Below are 11,111 nucleotides of genomic sequence, written 5' to 3'. Positions count from 1 at the left end.
CATCGAGTGGAGCAATGCATTCGTTGGGAAACCCAGATTTTCATCAGGACCTTCAACCTTGAAGTGTGGGGTAGCAGCTGGTGTGGAGATCAGGCTCTATCTTCTGCTATGTAGCCCAGAGGCAGCCCTCCTGCACCACTGGGGGTTGGGATGAGTAGCGGAGGACGGGGGGCGAAGGGGGTGAAGGGCGAACGCAGGGTCCGAATTCCTGCTGCTGCTACCCGCGATGTCAGCAAAACCTCTCTCACTCACATGTGCACACAGACAGACAAAGATCCCCTGTGTAGCCTTACGACTGTTGGGGCAAATGTTGTTAGCGAACACCTATGAAGGCCAGCGCGGTACACGAAGACGTAGATGGCCAGCACCACGCCCGACCACCTTTGTCTCCCCAGTGCTGATATTTAGACTCCGCACCAGGTACTCACTTGAGGCCAAGTCGACCTAGAGGAGACACAGGACCGGTTCAGATTATCGTCACCTATGTTGGCCATGAACGAGAATCGAAATCAGGTGACTGGGTATGTATCGCAGTGCACGTATCACTGCGCCACCGCCCTCGATACACGCACACACGCGCACCATCCCAAAACTTCAGTGGGTCTCCTCTCCCCTCATCCACGGACTGCCGCTTCGCTCTGCATTCTAATAGGTGACTCTTTGGTGAAGATAACAGCTGTGCACACACACAATCGACCCATTCAGCAGTGCTGAGGAAAGGCACTACACTTGCAAATTCCAGCTACAGCTATATATAGCGGCGGGACGCTCCTCGTCACTGCTGCTGCCATCACAGCGTGGAGTTGCAGCAGTGAGACTGAAGTGGCTAAGGCGTACATTGGAGTGATCCCGAGGTATCGGTGCCAACTCTAATGCGTGTAGGTCACGTGGGACTAAAACAACAGGAATTCACACGACGATAGGTAAACCCGTATAGGGCTCACTCTATACACATACAGCGCACAAAGTGCGAGGCTCGAAGAGAAACAATGATTCTCTCTCGCCAGGAACAAAGAAAAGTCGAAGATTAGAGGCCGCCAGTGCAGGACGGCATGAGCACGTTCTACGGACGCGCGAGCCTTCAGTGACTGCGGAGTGTTCCGCCACTCACGAGCCGACTAGTAGTTGTGGCGACTCCTCGGGATCTCGCGGATGCAGAAGGACGCAAGCTGTGCGCGGCGCTACCATGAACACCATCGCCACGTGGGTGAGGAGGCATTCGTGGCTGAGCAGCGTGGCCGCCTTTGGGATCCTCTTCGCCGGTGCCGACGCGGTCCAGCAGAGATTCTTGGGACCTCCACCGCCTCCCAGCCACCACCAGCGTCCCCCCCATCACCCCGACGGGGCCCGCACGGCACGGGCTGCGCTGCTGGGCCTCGCGTTCCACGGCAACTTCAACTACGTGTGGCTACGGGGCCTGGAGAGGGCGATTCCGGGGAGTGCGGCGCGGGCAGTGGTGGTCAAGGTGCTGGCGGATCAGACGGTGGCCGGGCCCATCACCATCTCGGCCTTCTTCACTGGTACCCGCTTAGCCTTCGTCAGGGGGCAGTGGGGCGATAGCCCTTCCTTGACACACCATACATCGGCATTCGTGAATAATAATTGAGGAAATGCGTTGAATGTTTGTTTATTAATGTCTGTTCGTTATATGAACAAATATTTAAATTGAACGTCCTAAAGATCCATAGAAGTGTATATGTCCACCCCTGGCGATAACGACTTGCTAACGAGAAAGCATTCCCCAGTGAGCACGACTGTTGACCACTTCCCCGGTAACGGTCTCCAATTCACAGGTGCCGACTGCTGAATGCTGAACACTCTCCAACGTTCACGAGTCGGCGTGCCTCTCTCACCGCCTAAAGATTTGCAGGCAACTGCTTTGTATTGACCAGAAACGATGGAGAATTCACAAATGAACGTTTAGCGTTCACCAGGAAGCCCTCACCGGTCACTGCCATTCAGTCCAAGAGTCCGATCGAGGCGCCTTGCTTACTCCATCGCCCTTCATAGGGCTCACGGAGATGTCTGACTAGACCAGGGGTCGGCAACCTTTCCAAGAAGAGGAGGAGGAGCCATTTCAACACGTAGACTTTCGCGACCAATATCATCCATAATAGAGTTTTTTGGGTTAGATCACTTAAAAGTAATTACTGGCGAAATGTCGTACTCAGATTGTACATGTTGTGGCTTGGTTCTCCAACACACCGGTTAGTGCTGTACTAGTGACGAATTGGCATGTTCTGTTTACGTGACAACCCTTACTAGTTGGCTGTGTCGGGTGTTGGCGGGTTTTAACGACACATTTATATATTTACGCGATCTAACCCAAAAACGTCTATGATGGAGGAACCATGTTTTGTGTTTTTGTCTTTGACTAACATCGTTCGAGATTCGCATCACACGCGGAGCTATTTGAACACAAACACAGCAGCAGGTATGCAACAGATGAGAAGTTGATCAGGTATGCGTCTATTTAGTTTGTGTCCCAATTTAGTTTCTCTTTAGCAATAGTTTGACTGTTGTACATTTTGTTGTATGTATCCCCTAAGCATTTGGGGGTGTATCCCCTAAGCATTTGGGGGTGCCGCGGTAGCAAGGTGTTAACTCCCTCGCCTGGTATATAGGAGGTCGTGGGTTTGATCCTGATCCTGACGATGCCTGTATATTTGGAGTTTGCATGTTCTCCCTGTGGTCGCGTGGATTTTTCTCCGGGTCCTCCGATTTTTCCCTCCACATTTAAAAACATGCATTTAGAGTATTTGGCTGATATACATTTTCACATAAGCCACTTGTTAAGCTATCGTTTGTGATCGCCAGGTCACTTCTGTAAAAGAGTTATACAGTTCAGTGGGCCTTACCTGGTACAATAAACATAGGTTAGGTTAGGTATTCATCGGAAACTGCTTACCATGTATTGTGCCCCCTAAGCATTCACCCGTAGTTTCTGCCACAGTGTGTCACTGAATACGTCTTTAGTCCAAATGTTGGTGAAATGTGCGTGCGTCTCGATCACCAACAACAGAAACAACAACGGGGAAAACTGACAAGGGCCGTGTGCTCTGGAACTATCGTAGAGAGTTGCCCCACTTATTGTAGTTTGGCAGCTCTGAGGCAATGGTTAGGATTCTACATTTCCAAGGAGGCATTCTGTCTATCCCAACCACTGGCAGACTTCTGACAAACTCAAGTCCTGGATAAAAAACATGCCTCCTCGCGCCTTGTAAAATAAAGGCTTTACAAGTTAAACGTGTGCCGAGTTTGCAATCATTAATAGTGCAATTGCTTAAGTATCACCGGTTTAATTATGCGTGCAAGCACTATTGCAGTGGTCTCCTGTGAAGACAACTGCCTCTGCCCAGATAATATTTCACTGCTGGCTCACAGTTTGAGCTGAGATACTTTGGGCTGTGTTCTTAGCCACAGCTCACTTCTGGCTTGGCCTCTAATGCGGATCAGTTCAGACTTGAGCCGCATTTAAAAGACGCACGAGCGAGCCGCTCAGCCGTGGCTCGGCTCAGGGTGAGCTCATGAACATCCTGGGCATGGCTGAGGCTGTGCTCGGAGCCAGCTAAAGTTAAGCGTGGCGTGAACCGGCTTACTTGAGCCAGAATCAAGCTTGAGATGAGCTGTGACTAAAAATACTGCCCTTCACTTTCACTTGCTTATCTAGTGACTACACCTTTCAACATCTTTTTTTTGTCTCGTGTGCAGGGATGAGTCTGCTGGAAGGAAAGCCAGACATTTTTAAGGACCTCAGGCAAAAGTTTTGGCCAACCTATAAGGTGTTGAAAATGTCAAATTAAATCACACGCGGCTTCATATCAACATAAGTGTGTGCACATTGACTTCACTATCCCACAGTAATTTTGGTGATCACAATGCCATTAATATGTATAGTATAACGAGATGTTATAACCTGGCCAGATGGCAACACGGAGAGCATTTGACTCAATTACATGGTCGTGAGTTCATAATCCTGTCAGCAAATGAATCAACCCTTCATCCCTCTGGGAACAATAAAATATCTTAAAATTTGTGAGGAGGTCACCAGTAGTGCTCATATGGTTAAACTGGTCCATGCCAAAACAATGTGGAATTTACACCAATGGTTCATGGCCACCAAATGAAAATCCCACTTCCTAAGCTTGTTTGTAAAGAGAGACTTTTCAGCCCATGTTTCATTTTTTATACCGATTACTTTTTTAACAGTCGAGCATTACTCTTTGGTTCTTTCGGTAAAGTCACGTAGAAAGAAAATAAATTAAATAATAGGATACGACGTTTCGATTGCTACACAAGCAACCGTCATCAGGTAAGAATGAATGAGAAAACAAACCTAGTAAACTTAGAAGTATAATGCAATACAACACAGAGAGTCGGTTAACACAACAGTCAACATCCTACCTGGTTGATTACGTTCTTCCAAAGATTGCTAAATTTGTGAGAGACAAAACACAGACACGGGGACACATAGACCGACACACAAGTAGAGAGACACACAGACACACAGAGATACACACATGTGTCTCTGCTTGTGTGTATATGTGTCTCCGTGTCTGTGTTTTGTCTCTCAAATCTAACAATCTTTGTAAGAACGTAATCAACCAGGTAGGGTGTTGACTGTGGTGTTAGCCGACTCTCTGTGTTGTATTGCATTGTATTTCTAAGTTTACTAGGTTTGTTTTCTCATTCCTTCTTACCTGATGATGGTTGCTTGTATTGCAATTGAAACGTTGTATTATATTATTTAATTTATTTTCTTTCTATGTGACTTTACCGAAAGAACCAAAGAGTAATTCCTGCAAGTCACGAAAGCTTTAAATCAAGTCGAGCATTGTAATCAATTTTTGTTTAAATTATCAGAATATGCTAAATTAAGTCGATAGCAGGGGCAGTCATATGTTTTGGGGAAGAAAACAGTTAGGTTGGCACAGTCAGCTTTGACCCGTATTTACCTGTTAGCCCAATCGAAATATCGTGAAGAACAGAATAGGTTAAAAGGCTGGATGGCTTTTTTCAAATACGAAGAAGTGCGCACTCACTTTATACACAAAGTCAAAGTGATGTCCTGCTGCTCAAACGAGCATTGGGGCGGTGCTCATCTCCCGTTGACAACTGTGAGCCAGCATGGAAAATCCACATTCCTATGGTGGGGGTGAGTCCCTCCATAGGGCAACCACTGTTGACTTCTCTACACAGTAGTACTCATTGTCTTGATTCCAGAGGGACGATGGGCTAAGTCAACCATCCACCAGGATTTGAACTCGCGCCTAATTGCGAGCCACGCTACCGCTGAGCCACCCGGCCAGTTATGTCTGTACACCGTGTTCACTGCTCCTCGTGTGAAGTCACGAACCACACTTGCCCCAACTGTATACGAGGCTGTGTGGGAAATCTTTGTCTTTGCAGTAAAATGAACGTTTATGCAATCTTCTCATTCTTCTTGTTGGCAGACGGGCGTTGTTTATTGGTCGGCAATGCAGGTAATACCATCTCCTCTTACCATCATCTGTAACTTATACCTGACAAACACATACCAAGGAGCCCACATTGTACCGCACGTTTGGAAAGCACCACTCTATCTCAGTAGAAATTGTTTCTGGTAGGAACCTCCTGGTTACACTAGCCCACAGGGGATTATTGTGTCCGTCCGTCGTGCAGGGAGGGGCTGGGTGGGGAGGGAGGGGCTGGGTGGGGAGGGTGGGGAGGGACTGGGTGGGGAGGGTGGGGAGGGGCTGGGTGGGGAGGGGCTGGGTGGGGAGAGGAGGGTGGGGAGGGGCTGGGTGGGGCTGGGTGGGGAGGGTGGGGAGGGACTGGGTGGGGAGGGTGGGGAGGGGCTGGGTGGGGAGGGTGGGGCTGGGTGGGGGGTGGGAGGGGTGGGGCTGGGTGGGGACGGGCTGGTCACCCCATGGTGCCCTTATACAACTCAACGTTTAACATCACGCCGGCTTGTGCCCGCCCTCACAGTCGGGCATATTTGCGGAATATACTACACCGCCGTTGACCCTGGCCATTGACCGAGCAACCCAACGTTCCTACCAGCTCCCTCCGCAGGAATGTGTTTACATGTTCTTCAAAATTTCTAATGCATCACATCTTTATACATGTTTCCTGTGCATAATGCACCAATTCTAAGGAGTCACCAACTGAGTCCCTTTCTACTGCTGTTAACAAGGGAAAATTCCAAAAGCCACTGGCCTTGCTGTGTAGTTTTGTGTTTTGAGGCAGTGTTGGTGATGGCAGCAGTGTTAGGATGCAACGTGATACATGTGTAGTGGCTTTTATAAAATTACTCACACCGACACGTTGTAACAAGTCACCTATTTACACTTTATTCTTGTACCAGTTGTAGGCACTCCTATAACTATCTATACGGTCACTTATGTGTAATCTCTCCTCACTCTTATCTACCTTCCACCTCACTTATCCTGCACTTGGCAGCTCTACTCTCAGCGACTCCGCACACAGCGTCTTCGCACACAGCAACTCTACATCTCCACCGCTGCCCTCACCTACGCTCCCTCAGACCCGCTCACCCATCTGTTCTGGGCGGGGGGATCAGCCAACATCCGCCCGTCGACGGCGTGAGGGTTGAGGTTCCGTTGACGGCTGGAGCGGCAGCGACGAGATGTCTTCACTCTTCGACTCCGGCAACAACTCCCTCTCCGCTCATGCACACACCCTTATATCCCTCTGCTAATTATCCGAGACCTCTCATGCGTCTCTTTATGCTCTCGCCAGGCCGGCGCCTGTCGGCCCATCAATCAACCCTTATCTCCCATCTCCCTGGCAACACCTCCGGTCTCAACGTACACAACCGGTCGACCCAGTTTGCACCTGCTTCGCCCCTTAACAACTGGCGGTTTGTCCGTGCAACCTCATGTTGCACACGCACACCTGTTTGCCCTCAGTTACCCTCGCTTAACTGTGCACACCGCGTATTTCACTCCTCTACACATGTATCAGGTGTGCTGGGTGTGGTGGGCTATGCCTGTGATCCACGCTATCTCCACAGTATGGCGTGTTCATTCACCCATCCGTTTGAATTTTGTTGAGTGTTCATCATCATCATCAACCATGATCTGTCCACTGCTGAATGAAGGCATCTCCAAGTCATTGCCAAACCTCAGTCTCGTAAGGGAACAATCCATCCAGCTCCTGCAAATGAGCCAGTCTCATCCTGTTGTCTCTGTGGCAGTTGCCCTCTGGGGTGTGTACCCCTCCTTAGGTTCCCATTCCATCACCGGTCTTGACAATCAGCCATCATCCCTAATGGCGAGCGATTTGTCCTGCCGATGGCCACAGATTTTCTCAGGGGTCAATAGATGTCTCTCGTTTGTGTCTATGCTCTGGGTTTTCATGGTCATTAGTTTTATCCTGCATATTAACCATTCTATAAAAAAGAAAGTTGCCAAACATGCTAATGCAGGATCCTTTTGAAAATGTCTAAAAGCTATGATCTTAGTCGTGGTTCGGCTTTAGTTTGAACTCTCAAGTCAGAATCGGCTTGGGTTTAAGCCTCTCACTTGCTGTCAAATACGCACGAGTGATATACTCAGCGGTGGCTCGGCTCAGCAGATGGAAATCTTAAGTACGGCTGGGATCATGCTCAGAGCTGGCTTAAGTTGAGTGTTAGGGTTTTCAACTTGCTCTTTTGAGCCAAACCCAAACCTGAGCCGAGCCATCTCTAAGAATTCGGGCCTCCTCAGTGAAGCTTTTCCGAATAAGGAAATTAGTTTGTTAGGTGGCCAAGTTTGCAAGCTGCTATTACCGATGCCGTGTCCCCTGTCCTGCAGACCATCAACTTCACGCTGGTGCCTCCGTACGCGCGTTCAGTGTTTGTGGGCGTCTGTGCCTTCTTGTGGACCTGCTACCTGTGCTACGTGCGGCAGCACAGCTTCGGGACAGACAGGGAGCAGCAGCAGCACGAAGTATGGGAGTACAAGGAGCAGCACGAGGAGGAGCCAGGAGGTCCGGGGCAGTAGCCACATACGTAGAGGGATGGGGTTAACCTGAACTCACGCCCTGGGCCATGCCACACAGGAGAGGAAAAACTCTGCAGCACCAACTCAAGGTTTCTATTTAAAGTCACTCATCGGGTATTATCAATGAAGCGCTGCAGCGAGGCATCTCAACGAGACTTTACATTGTTCTTATTCTGAACAAACCTTCATTCAGTGAGGCTTCTCATTGAGAATGTTCTGTAAAGCACCTCAGTGTAAAGGCACATACAACCAAATCAACTTGAATGTGCCCAGTCACATCATATCTCAGAAGACAAGCAGTGCTGAGCCTGGATTGGGTGGGTGACCACCTAAGTATAATCCAGGGCTTGCCAGGTGTTGTGGGTGTTGGGCTGCAAGGTAGTAGCCAGGAGATAGTGGCGAGTAACACTCTTTTGAGTGATACTCAAGGGTGATGCGGTGGCGAGATGTTAACTACCTCGCCTGGTATACAGGAGGTCGTGGGTTCATCCCGACCTTGATGCCTGTACATTTGGAGTTTGCATGTTCTCTCTGTGGTCATGTGTATTTTTCTCCAGTTCCTCCGATTTTTCCCTCCACATTTAGAATCAACACGCATTTAGAGTATTTGGCTACAATACATTTGTAGTGCCGTAGATGGGCCACGCTTACCGACAGTGGTAGACAAGGTCCATCTGCAAGGGTGCCCTGTACCGCCAAGGGGGGGGGGGGGCTGCGGGGGATCTACGATCCCACACGCCACCCCTCGATGGGGACCCTAGACAGCTAATCCCCTCGGCGCCACCAACGGGGGGGGGGGGGGGGGGGGGGGGCTGCGGGGGATCTACGATCCCACGCAACGCCACCCCTCGATGGGCAAAGGGGCATAAATGGGGACCTCCCCAGCCAATCGGGACCAGTCGCAGCTCAAGACCCAAGACCAGCCAGCTTAGCACCCTGGACCCCCTCGCCCCGCTTGTCCTTGTAAGGGCCGGGACGCTGTGCGGGCCAGTGGTGGGACTCTGGGACTCCCGGCTCTACGTCCTTGTAAGGGCGAGTTCCGAAGAAGCCAGAGTCTAGACCCGCATCTTGGCTGGGTCGGGTCAGGTAGCCTTCCCTAGGGTAATTGTAGCCGGACGACCCGTGAGCATAGCCAGTGTTAGGCACGCTAGGAGAAGGCTCTGTCCCTAGGCTGTGTCCCTAGGCCAGGGGTCGGCAACATGCGGCTCCGGAGCCGCATGCGGCTCTTTACGGGCTGCTTCTTGACGATATGTACGTATATACAGTATGTACATAGATGCATTGCGGCTCTTGAAATACTGAATTTTGTACCGAATTGGAAAGAAATGGCTCTTCTTGTTATTTTGGTTGCCGACCCCTGCCCTAGGCTGTGTCCCTAGGCGGTGTCCCTAGGCTGTGTCCCTAGGCGGTGTCCCTAGGCTGTGTCCCTAGGCTGTGTCCCTAGGCTGTAACAGAGTATCAGGACTGTTGGAGTGTGGTATCGTAATAAAGAAGTTACCTCTACAAGTGTCTCCGGAAGCCATTACACATTTACATGCGATAAGACACTTCGTTGAGCTATCATTTGTGGCCAGATCGCTTCTGAAAAATAGCTATATAGCTCAGTGGGCACTTACCTCGTAAAATAAAAAATTGTAAAAAAAGGTTTTGAATGTCTGGGTTTTATCTGGGTAGTCTGGTTTCCTCCGACCTGTAGTTAAACAATGCACCAAAGGGATTTGCTACATCTCAATTCAGGCTGCTCTTAAATAAATAAGTAATTGGCATTCTAACAGCGTTGCTTGGTCAGCATTACTCAAATCCTAGCTGGACGTGCCATGACACGTGTGCACATGCGAAGTCTTAACAAACACTGCGCCTCTTCAGCCAAAGAAGATATTGCTACGTGCCTGCTGTCAATAGGAAGACTTTATTCAAAATTTGTTCAAGGCTATTATTCAAGCACATTCATTAAGTACCATCTTGGGAATGTACTTTGTAAACCGAGCAATCAATGCTGTATACAGTACCCAGATAATATACATTTTCTAAGAATGAAAACATCCAATTTTATGCCAATTTAAGCTGAGCTTTAAAAACGTAAAAGTAACTTTGGCATGCCTCTAAGAACTTGTAAACATTAACCCATGAACAAACTTCAGACTCAATCATATATATTTATATGTATACACATATTGAACCAAAATGAAAGAAAGAAAATAAAGTCTGCATGGCAGTTATTTGCAGTACCAAAATATAAGGGATATGCTTTAAGTTAACTCACGCTGCTTGTAAATTACTTTAGTGGCCAACCAAGATACAGGCATTGCACATGACAGATGCAGCTGGCATCAGAAATTAGTTCACAGGAAGAATACACATTAAGTAAATCAGCACAGGATACACATACCTCTTCGCTTCACAAGTTCTCACGATTTACCTCATTGGCCAGTTGCATAACGACCCTTGAGCTGAATTAACAGGCGCGTCTCACTTCACGAGCGAGATACGTTCTGCGACAAAAGCTCGGTAAGCAAAAACTTGAGCAACTAAAATAGTTTTCCCACTGACTCCTAACCATTGTTAAAAACTGACCTACGTTTCAATCCCAACATTTTCCACTCTTGAACAACGTTTTTTAACATGAGAAATATCATCAGGTCCTGATGGTACACCAGCTGAAGTACTGAAAGTGGGGGGGAGAAACATGCTCCTGGTCCACTGAAGAACACTGCTGACTTACGCAGCGCTAACATCGTCACCAGTTTAAAAAACGGAGACAAGGCCGACACTGTGGCAACTATCAAGGCACTGCCATCCTCTCAATCGCTTGTGAAATGCCTGCGAGGCTCGTACAGACTGGTCTGCTCGTTCCAACAGAGGAATTACTCCCAGAGTCCGAGCATGGCTTGAGACCATCACGAGGCACCACCGAAAATGATTTTCGCAGCCAGGCAGATCCAGGAAAAATGTCCAGAACAAGACCAAGAGCTGTTGATGGACTTCATCAATCTGACCAAAGCCTCTGATTCTGTCAACCGTGAGGTCTCTGTGGAAAACCAAGTCAGAGTTTGGCTGCTGAAGCAAATTAACCACCATTGTGAGACTCCTCCACAACCAAACGACTGATTCCATCCTGTGCAGTAG

The 11,111-nt window shown here is 48.9% G+C and overlaps 1 protein-coding gene across 5 annotated transcripts in view; it reads left to right on the top strand.

The window, feature by feature from the left end:
* Nucleotides 1–494: 494 nt before the first annotated feature.
* MPV17L (MPV17 mitochondrial inner membrane protein like) overlaps nucleotides 495–11,111 on the top strand; it is a 32,909-nt gene continuing 22,292 nt past the window's right edge. For 2 of the 5 annotated variants that reach the window (XR_009755370.1, XM_061554827.1), the window contains exons 1-3: nucleotides 795–1,520; nucleotides 3,712–3,782; nucleotides 5,454–5,483. Coding sequence is in view for 4 of the 5 variants with exons in the window: in XM_061554827.1 (XP_061410811.1) it covers nucleotides 1,187–1,520; nucleotides 3,712–3,782; nucleotides 5,454–5,483 (435 nt within the window). In the remaining variant the exon portion in view is untranslated. Of the gene's footprint in view, nucleotides 514–794; nucleotides 1,521–3,711; nucleotides 3,783–5,453; nucleotides 5,484–6,441; nucleotides 10,159–11,111 lie in introns of those variants that run through there. The other 3 variants (XM_061554820.1, XM_061554840.1, XM_061554848.1) reach the window with 3 other exon arrangements.

This window comes from Lethenteron reissneri, chromosome 3 (genome assembly GCF_015708825.2).
Source record: "Lethenteron reissneri isolate LAM-NWPU_2019-01 chromosome 3, ASM1570882v1, whole genome shotgun sequence".
Lineage (NCBI taxonomy): Eukaryota > Metazoa > Chordata > Hyperoartia > Petromyzontiformes > Petromyzontidae > Lethenteron > Lethenteron reissneri.
This window is presented reverse-complemented; position numbering and strand designations above follow the sequence as displayed.